General features: G+C 40.1%; 1 protein-coding gene across 2 annotated transcripts in view; it reads left to right on the plus strand.

The window, feature by feature from the left end:
* Nucleotides 1–14685, plus strand: part of mark1 (MAP/microtubule affinity-regulating kinase 1) — a 73021-nt gene that overhangs the window by 33410 nt on the left and 24926 nt on the right. For both annotated transcript variants that reach the window (XM_054799618.1, XM_054799619.1), the window contains exon 4: nt 13386–13434. In XM_054799618.1, the coding sequence (XP_054655593.1) occupies nt 13386–13434 (49 nt within the window). The remainder of the gene's footprint in view (nt 1–13385; nt 13435–14685) is intronic.

Below are 14685 nucleotides of genomic sequence, written 5' to 3' on the forward strand. Positions count from 1 at the left end.
TGTCAGTCATACAGTCTCCGTCTTGATGGGTGGAGGCGCAGCCGATAGCAGACACACAGAGTGTAACAGACGAGTGTAACGTAGTGGAAATTAAATTAGTAGATTGCAATTTATTTTCATTGTACTTTTCTTAAAAGTAATGTTAAAATCCTGTCTCATCTCGTTCTCATAGAGCCACTTTCTCGTGTATCGTGTCTTGTGACACCCCTCCTTTGTAGTTGTTTTTGAGTGTCCTGTGCTGGTGATTACATTCCCGCATTTTCAAGCTGGCAACTTGAGATGATTAGTCTGTCAAACTGACCCTGGGTTGTGGCCTCTCGGCAGCCATGATGGATTGGCCATCTGGCACTGCAGTTGCATCCTATAGCACCACATGCACAGAGGCACTTGATTCTTCTTATTTTAAGCTATGTTTCTACCAAGTTCTTTGGCAGTGTGGTAAAATGGTAAACCCTGATGTGGCTGGCCGTTTGACATCATAGCAGCGCGACAGACAAGGAGAGACAAGACACAATAAACAAAGGACAGCCATGGAGGGCAACCAGCGTTTTTTGTTTTTTCGTCTTGGCGTGTGGCTCTGTATAAGAAAAGACAAGGACAAGCATTGTTTGAAAAAAAAAAACACATTTTGTATTCTTCCCACTGTCACGCTAAAGTTACCATGCTCTCTCTTAGCCAATCAAGGGACAGCAGCATGTGTGACTCCACCCCTCTGTTACTGTTGTCATAGTCACACAACGGAAGGTTTTCAAAATGGTTTTACAATGGGTAGGCCTGTCACGATAACAAATTTTGCTGGACGATGATTGCCCTCCAAATAATTGCAGATAAACAATAGTATCGTCAACATTATTTTGAGACCATTTTTTCATTAATGTAATGATTATATGGCAGGGGTCGGCCCCCGCCCATGGACCGGTACAGGGAAGAAAGTACACCACATCAAAATTGATCAACTTAAGAGTATTTAATGTTGTAATTGGAATGTCAAGAGCTTTTAAATCAAATAAATTAAACAAACATAATAAATTAAACAAACCAATAAAACACAGAGTACCCCAATGAAAATAAAATGGACTCTCTTTTAGTTATAATAGCACTTAAATAAAAAAGTAAAAAAAAAAAAATGCACTGAAATAGAAATCACAATCAATCACAATATTTCAGATTTTGTCACTTTTGGTTTTGCCAGAATATTAACAAAAAAAACCAAAGAAATAACCCGGAAATACTCTGAAGTTCACATTGTGTGCCAATGCAGGCGTCAGCTCATTGCATTTGCATATGCATTTGCATTTGCGTCAGCTCCTTGATTCAGTTTGTGTGGAGTACGCTGGTTACTTTTAATGGGGTGTAACATTTTGTCCGAGTTTGGTCAAAGTACATGTTTTGCAGAATGCGTTTGGTGCACAATGAGGTGTTACACCTCAGGATTCACTGAAATGTAAGTTCTGCCGTTTTGTATTATTTATGTAATTGTCTTTGTCGCTTTTTTGTGTCACAAAATGACGATGCACAAAAGACTGAAATTGACAGATGGTTTTTACACACAACAGGCATCAAGAAGGTATTCAATCATGTAGCACACGACACACACAGCTAGCAAGTAGCACTCTGGCTAGCCCGTAGCAAAGAGACTGAATGACTGACGGGAGGGTTCCTTCTCTCCGTTCATTCCTCTATTCAACCAACACTCCCAGGTGTTGAGGCAGAAGCACAGAGTGAACTCTCTTGTCATCCAGCCTGTTTGGATATATTGTACATGTCAATATATCGAGGCTGGAAAAATGATCGAGTTTGTTTTTATTTATTGTGCGGTTAATTGATTATCGTGCAGGCCTAACAATGGGAATGCAAAAGCATAAGGCAAGTTTATTAATGGAGCACAACTCATAAACAAAGCAATTCAAAGTACTTCACAGAAAGAAGGATAACATCACTTCATAAAATCATTCCATAAAACCTAAAATCATTCTAAAATCGTGACATACCAAAGAAAAGAATCCATGTCCTACCGTGATAAACTGGAAACAAAGACAACCCATGGAGTTTGGGACACAGTAACATCAATGCTGCCCTCTATGATTTGTGGCTAAAATGCTTTGGAATGCTTTCATTAATCATTAGAAAAATAGTGTGCGACTTTGGGCAGTTGGTTGCTAAGTCCCTGCGAAGACCTTTTGCTTGATGGCGGCCATGTTTTTCACACAGTCTTGCTCCAATTTACTTTTCAGTCCCCCAGAGGCGCGTACCAAATTCTGTGGCGATTCGGCTAGACACCTTAAAGGAAAAGTGGACTTTTTTTTTAATTTTGCCCATCATCCACAATCCTTATGTGAGACATGGACATACATCCCTTTTCTGTGCGTTCTAAAGATATAAAAAGAGGCAGCTAAGAATGCACGTAATGTGACGTACCTATTCCGCCTAGAAAGTCTTCTGAAAAAAATTTCAAAAAGTGCCAACAACGCACAATTTACATAATGTGACCTGCATATTAACCAAGCTACAGCGGCATTGTTATTATTGTTATTAACATTGTTACGGCCAAGCGCGATTTTACTGGCATAGTGACACCTCGCTATATCACACTGGCTAGCTGCTAGCCGGCTAGCGACTAGCTTCACCACACACTCGCTCACAATGCCTCAGGCCACTAGCAAAGGTAACGCTACATATTGGAGCTGCCGCCACTGCTGCTGTGTTTTTGTGTTTGAGTTTGGAACAGTTAATGCTAGGTGTAGCCTTCCTTTCTATGTTGCTATGTGAAATCAATGCGGCCGGGAAGGAAGTTCCGCTAATGCTTAAAATGACCAAAATATTGTAAATATGACATGTTATCATGAATGTACCTGTTACTACATGCTCACAGCATAGATAGAAAACCATAAAACCTTGTTGGAGGTTTTTTAATAGCAGACTAGGTGTGTTCCATTTCGTACAGTACCCCCCTGTAGGCAAATTTACAGTTACCGAAATTTATTATGATAACTGACGTCATTTTGCCCATGTCGATACATTTGATGTTTTAATAAAAAAGAAAATAAATGTAGTTTTTGTCTGTTTTGACTGTGTGTGCTGGTATGCTATGTTCATTCCCCTGTAAGACGAGGTACAGCGTGTGTAGTCACGTGACTCCACCCATCCAGCCTGAACAAGAATGGAAACAAACGATGAGGGAACGGGTGATGTTTCAAATGAAGAAGCGGCTGTACGGTGCCAGCATTTCACTCTCATATGCGCCTGGAAACACATAGAAATAGAAATAGTCCATACAAAGTGAATCAAAGTAGAGTAACATTTTGGCACATCTGTATATAAATCTACAAGTCTCCTACAACTTTTCTTGGCTCACATCGGCAACTGCCGTTGACGCGCAATGACATCTCAGCCGTACAAGCTGCACTCGCTGATGTAGCTAACTAGCTATGTTATCAGTTGGATACTGGAGCACTGCTGGAAAGATGACGTACTATAGTGCTTTCCCAATCATGCGCTAAAAATACTTCTTTTTCCTGTTTGTATGCATTGTAGCGCCGCTCCGAATGATACACAAATCCTCGACTTGAAAATATGGATTTTTAAAGCCTTTAAAAAAACAAAAACATGTCAAATTCACAAATAAAGAACAAGATAATAAAAACATTATAAAAGCGTCTATATGGGAAAACTTGATTAGTTTGCTGTTGGTAGCGGTTTTTAAGGATTCCATGCTTTATTTGATGTCACTAATAGATGGTCACATGGCTACAAGAACATGTAAAATTCTCTTTTCATTGTGTAAATGGTCATTTTGATGATGGTTATCTATCCAGTTTCTAAAGCCAACATGGCACACACATATAGGCAAATAACATGACAATGGAAAGTCTGGAATTGAATAGAATTGTTAGAAAAATGAGAAAGTGACTATATTTACAAATGGAATTATTATTATTGGTTATTATTGGTTATTTATTATTATAAGTGGTCATTAGTAATTGCATGAGATGTGATGCCAGTCATGTTATGTGGCTGTATGTGTATCTTAGTACATGTGTGCACAAGATGTACTGTAGTATGCCAGGGTATGTGTCACGTTACACAGGACGGGAGTCAGTACTTCCTGTCCTGTGCCATTACTTTGGCGAGCGGTGCTTCCGGCGTGGTGGATGGGACAGCCGCTCCACGCCTGGTGGCCGCACAGCTGCGGCCAATCCTCATTAGCGGCAGTTAAAAGACCAGCGCGGCGCATTTGACGGCGCTGGTTCATTGCCATTGTCATTGCATTTCATACGTGTCGCCTCCAAGTCAGTGCTGTCACCTGAACCATTACTTACCTGGGTTCTACCTGTTGTATTTACTTTCCACAGAGTTTTTTTGTCTGTCGCCTTTTGTTCATTACCGTTTTTCACTGTTAAAAGAACCTTTATTTTTTCCAAGCCATTGCCTCGTCTCTGCATACTGGGGGTCAAGCTACCGAGAGCGTCAGTCGCACGTGACAGTATGTGCCATACATTCATATTGGTGGACCGCAGTCCCAGGGAGATTTATTTTGGGTTTCACAAAGATGATGTTGAGCAAAAGAACACGAATTGCAAAGTCAGTGTTAAAACTGTCGTAACCACCCAAAGCACATTATGTAAATGGAGCGTTGTTGCTTTTTGGAGGTTTTTTCAAAAAGGCTTAATAGGCGGAATAGGTCCATCCCATTCCGTGCATTATATTTCATTGAAAGGAATGTGTGCCAGTTGGTCAATAAATCAACAAAAAGCAGTTAATTTGCATTTCCTGCAATTATTTTCAGATGGCAAAGATATAAATATGTAGAGGTCGGGGATTTATTGTGCGTTTATCGTTATCGAGGTAAAACTGCCCAATTTATCATAATGTTGGTTTGAGGTCATATATCACAGCCCTAACTTACAGTAATTACCTGCCTCTTTTGAGCTCTTTTTATATTTTTAGAATGCATGGATAAGAGTGTGTATATGTCTCACATAAGGATTGTGGATGATGGGCAACATTTTTTTAAAAAGTGCACTTTTCCTTTTAACGTTACGGCGGGGGTTTTGTAGAGAGCTTTGAGCTGTGTGAGAAATGTCTGGTCAATCCGACTTATGCGGTTCATACCTAGTGGTATATTAACAGCGCCACCACGTGGTGTATCTGTCCGAAAAATAATAGCACAGGCAAACACCGTAGGGGTGCATGTTTTGACAAAAATTTTTTGACAAATTTTTTTTGTCCAGCAGTCCAGGAGTAGAAGCTTACACAAGCAAGTTTTTCATGTGACTTTTTTTTTTTTTTTTTTTTTTACCAAATACCTATGTCGTTTTTCCGTGTTCACGCCGTACAAAAGAGGACAGTAGAGTCATAAGCCCTGAATAAAGAACCGTCCTGTTTTCCCTATGGCCATTGTTGGCGCCCTCTAGCCTGATGGGACTGTCTGTGGCACTTGTGGGCTGCAAACAGGAAATGAGGTCGACCGAGCTTGCAAAGTACCTCCTTAGATCCGCCGGAGGAAACGCATCATATGACATCTGTGGTCAGGGATGTTTGGTGGCGTTTTTGTTTGGCCTCTCTCTGTTAATCCCCTCTTTTCATGGCTGTCCTATCATCCCGCTCCGCACTGTCTGCCTGGCTCACTCTAATCTGTAAATAAGAACTGTTTACTTTCACCCCCGAAACGCAGACAATTGAGAGCCAAATCCGAGCGCGAATCACGTTTAGAAAAGGTAAAGCCGTGAGCCCCGATGGCCTGTATCGGAAGTTGACGACGCTCATTCAGAGACATGCAACATGACCCACTTGCGTATTTGCTACCAGTTGTAAAAAGCCCGCCGCCATCGGGTCAAGCCCTCGTAATGGCTGTTTATGTACTTCTCGTGCCTGTCGCTCCGCATTAGCCAATGAGACGCCGGGCAGCCTCGGGGGTGGAGGCGGCTTTGGTCTGGTTCAGACAAGTGGAATGTGATTGGACGGACACGTTGAATGTTGAGGCTGCATCGTCGTACATTTATTTAGGACTTTATATATTCATGGATGTGTCAGTTGTCAACCTTCCTGGCTTCAGGAGTCGTTATTTTTTTCCCCGAATGAGACCCAAAATGCTTACTTTTCATAAAGGATGGGCAAAACAATCAATCAGTACACCCACTTTTGCACTGTCTGTGAGAGCTGGCATTTTTCAGACTTTTTTCTGTGTTTCTGTTCAGTGTAAACCAGGAGTGTCCAAAGTGTGGCCTCTAGTGCCATTTGCGGCCTGCAGCTGTTTTTTTTTTTCTTGCTGGCCATTCTAAAAGTATAATTTACCAATAAAACTAAAGAAAACAAAACAGACGCAGCAAAAAGGGTAATTTTACAACAATAATGTCAAAATAAGTAGTAAATAATGAAGAGAAAAAAACTGTAATGTAATGAGAAAAATAACGTACTCTTAGTAACATAAAGTTGAAATAAGAAAAAAAAGACATTGGTTTTAAAGTCGTAATATTATGAAAACCAGAACAACGAATAAAGTTGTTATTTTTGGAAAATTTGGTGGCGGAAAAAGTCAAAATATTATGGGAATAAAGTTATAATTATGAGAAGAAAATTTACAAGAATAAAGTTGAAATTGTAGGAAAATAAAATAAAAATAAAACAGCAGCAGAATTGGCAAAAAAGTTGTAACTTTATGAGAATAAAGTCAAAATATTAAGAATAATAAAAAACAATAAAAGAATAAACTTGTAATATTATGAGAAAGAATAATGTCATTTTAGTAGCATAGAGTTGAAATAGTAAAGAAAAAATACATAATTTTTTAAAAGTCATGATATTATGAGAAACAAACAGGACAAAGTTGTCATTTTTGGAAAATTAAGTTAGGGAAAAAGTTATATTATGGGAAGAAAATAAAAATATTCTGGGAATGAAGTCATTATATTAGAACAAGAAACTGATTGAAGAAACTTAAAAAATTTGGAAAACAAAAACTACAACCACAGAAATGGATAATACAGCTGTAATTTTATGAGAATTAAGTAAAAGGAGACAAAAAGTAGTATTTTAGTGAGGAAAAAGAGCTAATAAAAAAATAAAATTGTAAAAAATGTAATTTATAAATAATTTTTTTAAATGTCACAGTATCATGAGACACAAACAGACAAAATAAGACAAAATAAATTTGTCATTTTTGGAAAATTAGGTTGGGGGGAAAGGTCTTCCCCTCATAAGGGGGCAGGACAGTTTTTCTGCTAGTGCCATTGGTAACGGGAGTGCCAATGTGCAAGTCCTTCTTATTATGCATCATCTGTATAAGTGGAATGTACATTTAACATCTAATTAGTTGTCATATTTGGAAGCATTTAAAACCGCTATGTAAATCTCTATGTAGCGTGCATATGGCAATTTCTCATGTCAATTCGCATCGGTCGAGCGCATTCGTTTAAAGGCATTTTGTTTAGGTATGAATGTCACAGAGAAATGATTTTGTATCTCATGTAAGTTGTAAGCTCGCAAGTAGAGACCAAACTGAAAGATTCCCCGGCCCCCCACACCCACCTCACCCCACTCCGTCAGGTGGGTGTGCCCCACTATTTCAGAAGCACTGGTGTAAGGGAATGACGTCATCCCGCGACCAGGGTGTGAAGTTTAACATCTGATTGTCGATTTTTTTGTAACTGTTGCTTGTCCGACCAGTATTTTAGACACTGGCGTTGACGTTCAGTGAGTCATGTACAAAAGATACAGGTGGATAACTGCTGGTTCAGCTCTGATGCCTCAATTTTGCAAGGATTGTCTCGAATTGATTGTTGATTGTGTCAAACATTATTTGAGGCAAACCAGAGTGCGCTAAATGGCTGCAGCCAGCAGCAGAGGCATCTCAACTACTTTGCTGTCTAATGAAGGCCGAACAACACGTCAGCTATGAGAAATTCAGAATTATTAAGTTTTGATGATTAAGTGCAACACTGGTGTGGAAACAGGAGTGCAGAAGATTCAGAGAGACATTCTCCCATAACTTCAAATTTTCCACAAAGTCGATCAAGGATATTTAGTCAGCTGCCAATCCCTTGTTCTGATGTACACGGACAGATAGCTAATTTTAAGAACAGGGGTGCACAATAATTATATGTGGGAATTGTGACGTAGTACCGATAAACCAGATAACATTAATAACCGATAAAAAAAAACAACACTCCAATGAGGCGAGATTACTTGTACCGTACGGGTGAGCAAATCTAGCGCTCCTCTTTTCTCCTGCCTGTGATGTTAATATCCCCTGACCTCACTTGTAAACAAACATTCACTTTCCAAGGAAGACATTTCACGTGCTAGTTGGACCAAATGCTCCGCAATGAGGGATTGGGGGCTATAGTGTTAGTGTGTTTTATTCATGCATGAACTGTGCTGGTGCCAGCAACTCGTGTAGTGGTTTGCACAGGCCCTGTCCACACGGCAACATTCCTGAGATTATTTTTTTTTGGCGGGTTGAAAAAAATGTTGCGTCCATCGTGTCCCGGATTAATAAATTGTCGCATCCAGACGGGAATGAATCACTGAGTGAAAACAATGTAATACACAAGCACGCCTACAGCACATGTGGCGCTGTGAACAAACACGCTGGCGGAACCACTTGACTCACCAAACCATAGAAGAAGAAAGAACGCATGCACATAAGTCTGTCGTCTTTGGCTTTTCAAGACTTATGAGAAGTGGAATTACTTCTGTGAGTAATTATGGACGTATAAAGACAAAATAATATGAGGAGAACGTGGACTGGGGTGAGTCGTGTCCATCGAAATATTCAGATATTATGCTGGTTTGTTGTCAAAGCTCACTTCTGGTCACGTGACTGTGACGAGGCGGCGGTAGGTCGTGACGTCATTGTTTTCGTATTCCCTGTATACACGGCAACGACAAGCCGGCGTTGTCACATGTTCCCACTCTGGAAGCCGTTTTCAAAAAGTTCCGTTCAGGTCACCCAGAACGCCGTTGTCGTGTGGATGAGAGGCTGAAACGATAAAATACTTGGCCTTTTCGACCTGAAAACGCTTCCGTGTGGATAGCCTCACAGATAAATACATATTTACGAGGGTGGCATAGGCCTCTCTTGATAAGAAATTTTGCTGGACGATAATTGTCCCACAAATTTTTGCCTATAAACGATATTATTTTGAGAATTACTTTGAGAATGAAATGATAGTATATGGCATAATAATGTGAGTACACCGTATCAAAAGCAATAAGCTTGAAATTCTCCAGACTATTTAACATTTTAATTGGAATGTCAAGAGCTTTTCAATAAAATAAGTCCAACAAACAACATAAACAAATGAAAATATGTCTTTCAGCAAAAATTGCACTTAAAAATCACAATCAATCACAATATTTCTAATTTTGAATCAGTGTCCCTTTCGTTATTGTCTGAGTATGGACAAAAAAAAACGAAGAAATAACCTGGAAATACTCCAAAGTTGACATTGTGAGTCAATGTAGACGTCAGCTCATTTGCATATACAGTAGACTTCCTTAATTCACTTGAAGCAACGTTGTGTGTGGAATACGCTGTCAGGTACGAAAAAACTAGCCAACTCTGGTCTGTAAAAAGAACTGTTTAGAGCGCTGTTTACGTTTAATTGGGTGTAACGTTTTGTCTGAGTTTGGTCAAAGTCCATGTTTGGGTGCTGCAAACTGCGCTTGGTGCACAATGAGGGGTCATACTTGGGGAATCACAGCAACTGAAAGTAAGTTCCTCCGTTTTGTATTATTTATTGTCTTTGTCACAAAATGACAACGCTCATACGGGCTGAAATTGACATCAGATGGTGTTTTAGACAGCCACAAAGAAAGTATTTGATCATGTAGCCGTCGACACACGAGTGGCCTCACCGCTCCCCACTGGGACAACGAGACTGAATGACTGACAGGAGGGTTCACTCACTCCATTCACATTCTGCTATAGAACCAACATGCCCAGGTGTTGAGACAGATGCACAGAGCGAATCCTGTATTTATCCAGCCTGTTTGGTAGAGAGAGAGGAAGAAAAGCATCATGCATGCACATGTCAATATATCGAGACCGACAAAATTAGTGGTTTGTTTTTATTTATCATGCGCTTAATTGACTTCCTGATTATCGTGACGGGGCTAGTGGGGCATCACAGATGATAATTGAGAAGCACTGGCCTAGAGGTACAAACAGTTCTGTTTGTTGCACGTTTTATGTAGTCTATCATCTGTAATGTTGTTCAGATATTGTTTATGCATGACCTATGTGCACACACACACACACTCACACACACACAAACACACTCACACACACAAACACACGCATTAGAGGAACGAGGACTTTCCTGACACAAAGATCTCCTTGTTGGAGGCGCATCCGGGACTGAAATAGTTCAGCCAGTTTGTGTAAATGTTCCCAGTCTGATCCGTGTTGGTTTGAGTGTGGGGACTCTGCTGTAATTAAGGCTAGTTTTGGAGTCTGGGCGCCCCCGGGTGACTAGAAGTAGGTCACTGGCACAGACTACTGAAACTCAGGCGCCTTGTACAATGTGCGTGTTGTCATATTTGTGTGATATCCGAGTTTTGTCTTGTTGTAGGTCTTTTGAATCTGTTTTTTCAATGACTGCATGAATTCATCCAATAAAGTGATACATTCCTAAACAACCTTAAAAAATGGCATGGCTACAGGGGGCGGGGGCCTTGTGACTTCTCGTGCCTGTGCTTATTATTGACATTAATAGCAGCCTCCCCCCCAAAAAAATCTCATTATGTACTGTCGGCCTCCACGGTGACAACATCCCGACTGAGTCCGTATCGACCAGCGCCATGTTTGTCGTTTTCCACAGCTCTGCTCGAATTCGTTCGAATTTTTGTTTCCGAACGACTGAACGCGTTCTCCCCATGTGAGGGGCTCCAGGGCAGTGATGTGCACGACAGAAAGAGATAGGGGAGGCGGCCAGGAAGAGGCAGTTATCAAGATTAGGTAGTGAGTTTATAGTCCGTCCCTCATTCACAAGAATGAAGAATGTCCGTCTTGATGGAGAAGTCACATGTTACGTCACATGAACTCAGGCTGTGACCCTTTGTTTATTGTCTTTGACTTTACTCCATCTTCTGGTTGTCTAAATGTAGCAGATTCCTAAATATCGCATTGACTTGAGAACAAGTTGGTAGTTTTTTGCATGGAAAAAAGTTAGAACAAATACATTTATACAGTGGAACCTCGTGGAACCTCGGTTAGCATCTTTAATCTGTTCCTAACCGGGGGTCCAAACTTTACATTGTGAAAAATGAAAGGATACCACTTTGCCACTTTATTTTGTAAAACATCACATGTAGTTCTAAGTTATATATATTACAATAAATAACTGCATCTCAGCTTTGTGATACAGGTGAAAAAGACTATTATTAGTATCAACTTTGCTCATTGCTTTTTTTCCCCCCATTTTTGCTGTTGTTTTTTTTAAATTTTCCAAATATTTAAACTTTCTTCTTAAATAAGCTTTGTCAATTTTCTCTTCTTAATATTATGACTTTATTCCCATAATATTTCACTTTATTTGATAATATTATAACTTTTTCCCCAACCTAATTTTCTAAAAATTACAACTTTTTGTTTTGTTTGTTTCTCATATTATGGCTTTTAAAAAAATAAAAAAAATCATTTCATATTTCAACTCTGTGCTACTAAAATGACATTATTTGTCCTCATAATATTCCAAGAACAATCATATGAACAACTACGAATATCAAGACAACCAAAAGATGTGTAAAGTATTATCCCACATTCCATGTTTTGTTTATACACGGCTAGATAGACTGTGTTGTGATATCATGTGCTATGTATCACAATCAATATCACGGTGACTTACTCCATGGACCAGTTGTCTGTGTGTTTCAGCTGGTCTGGGGCGTCTTTTCCTGTTGATTTTTGGTAGGTGGAAAAAAAGTTTTTATCACTGCAGGGTTTGTTAGCGCTAACAATTCTTCGTTTGTTGTGATGCAATCTCTCGGAGCAATGTCCTCCTCACCATATCCCCATGAAGCCTTTCCTTCGATGGTAACATTGTATGCCACTCAGTGCATCAGAAACACTCCATTTCTGTTGGCAAGTCATGTCGGTGCAATGACTTGCTCCCCATATGTTTCACTTTCTCTTCTAGCGGGCTCAGCTTGTAAAACCTGTAGCTCATCCTTTGTATATTAAGGCTCAAAAAGATAAAGTTCTGGATCCTCATTTGTCCAAAAGTAGTCAGCAGTGGCAGCTCTCACAAAGTCTGCCATGATTAGTAGTAGCAAACAGACGTGCTTTCTACAGTATGCCGCTATTGTTGATGGAAATAGCGTTAGTTTCTATCAGTGGGCTATGAGAAATCAATGCGCCCAGGAAAGAATGTTTAAAATGATCAAAATACGGCAAAATACTGTAAGCATTACATGTTATCATGAATGTACCTGTTACTACATGGTCACAGCATGGATATAAAACCATAAAACCTTGGAGATTTTTTTAGAGTGCTTTGTAGTTTAAATAGGTGTGTCCCATCATGTGCATTGTTAGCTTCCTCATGCTGTTTTTCTCTCTTTAGAATGCACAGAAAAGTTCTCATGTTTCACATAAGGATTGTGGATGATGGGCAAAATTTAAAAAAATGAAGAGTTTTCATTTACCAGAAGAATGGCTGCCACAAGATGCATCACAAAGAGAGATGTAGACCGAAGGCGAAATTAGCAAAAAGTACCTGAGAGGTCCCAGCTGGGTCGGGCTGTCTCACGGACTACTTTTGATGACCTAAAAACACAGACTGACTGTTTGCTGGCTTACATAACCTGTATGAGACCATCTAGAGACTAGGAGACATTCCGAAGCACACGCGTGTGAATATGAACTCTCCCGCTTAGATTTTCTAAGTATAGACAGCAGGTGGAACATAAGAAAGATGGCCGACAAAGCGCAAAATCAGTGTTGACGTCAAAACACAGAGAAGTCCCTTGGAGAGCATTGAGCACAGGCAGGGAGTCAGCAGAATGTAAATGATTCAACAGCACCTCTAAGTGGCTGCAGGAGATCATCTGACATGACGCCAAGCTGCTCTTTAAGCCCTGTACTCGCTCGATAAGCGTGATGCTTTGAGAACAAAGATGAGCGAGCATGATTTTATTGGACTGGACCGGCTGGAAGGCTGTGTACTGATACAGCAGTGATCTCTTGTTTTGATGATGCTCCTCTTCCCTGAGATTTGTTGTCAGTGCATCCGTCATGTTGTCTTACATAGCACTCAAGTCTCATGATGCCCCAGTCTAGTTTCCAAAGACGACACTTTGTGCACATAATGACATTTCCTAAATCTGCTTTGTCAGCTTTGGCATTTTATGACAAAAACAAATGTTTCTTTGTGTGTCAACAGCTCTTCAGGGAAGTACGAATAATGAAGATACTGAATCATCCCAACATTGGTAAGTTTAATCACTTGACAATGTTGTAATTTAGGATATTATAGTATAATGTCTATGTCATTATTATTATTATTATTAACTATAATTACAGTAATTACCATTTAATGTCAGATATATACAGTGGTGTGGAAAAGTGTTTGCCCCCTTCCTGATATCTTATTTTTTGTCACACAAATGTTTCAGATCATCAAACAAATTTTCATATTAGTCAACGAAAACACAACTGAACACAAAATGCACTTTTTAAATGAAACTTTTTATTATTAAGGGAGAAAAATAATCCAAACCCACATGGCCCTGTGTGAAAAAGTGATTGCCCCCTAAACCTAATAACTGGTTGGGCCACCCTTATTAGCAGCAACTGCAATCAAGAGTTTGTGATAACTTGCAATGAATCTCTTACAGCGCTGTGGAGGAATTTTGGCCCAGTCACCTTTGCAGAATTGCTGTCATTCAGCCACATTGGAGGGTTTTCCAGCATGACCCGCCTTTTTAAGGTCATGCGAAAGGTCATGCCACTGCATATCAATAGGATTCAGGTCAGGACTTTGACTAGGCCACTCCAAAGTCTTCATTTTGTTTTTCTTCAGCCATTCAGAGGTGGACTTGTTGTGTTTTGGATCATTGTCCTGCTGCAGAACCCAAGTTGGTTTCAGCTTGAGGCCACCAACAGACGGCCGGACATTCTCCTTTAGGAATTTTGGTAGACAGCAGAATTCATGGTTCCATTTATCACAGTTAGTCTTCCCGGTCCTGAAGCAGCAAAACAGCCCCAGACCATCACACTACCACCACCATATTTTACTGTTGGTATGATGTTCATTTTCTGAAATGCTGCGTTACTTTTACGCCAGATGTAATGGGACACACACCTTCCAAAGACTTCAAGTTTTGTCTCGTCAGATCACATAGTGTTTTCCCAAAGGTCTTGGGATGTTTTCAAAATGAGATAAGCCTTAATGTTCTTTTTGCTCAGTAGTGGTTTTGGTCTTGGAACTTTGCCATGCAGGTCGTTTTTGCCCAATGTCTTTCCTGTGGTGGAGTCATGAACACTGACCTTAACTGAGGCAAGTGAGGCCTGCAGACCTTTGGATGTTGTTGTGGGGTTTTTTGGTGACCTTTTGGATGAGTCGTCGCTGTGCTCTTGGGGTAGTTTTGGTTGGCTGGACACTCCACTGTTGGTTCACCACTGTTCCATGTTTTCGGCATTTTGGGGGGGCAGCATTTAGGATTTTTTTTCTCCCTTAATAA

This window comes from Dunckerocampus dactyliophorus, chromosome 14 (genome assembly GCF_027744805.1).
Source record: "Dunckerocampus dactyliophorus isolate RoL2022-P2 chromosome 14, RoL_Ddac_1.1, whole genome shotgun sequence".
In the NCBI taxonomy this organism is placed as follows: domain Eukaryota; kingdom Metazoa; phylum Chordata; class Actinopteri; order Syngnathiformes; family Syngnathidae; genus Dunckerocampus; species Dunckerocampus dactyliophorus.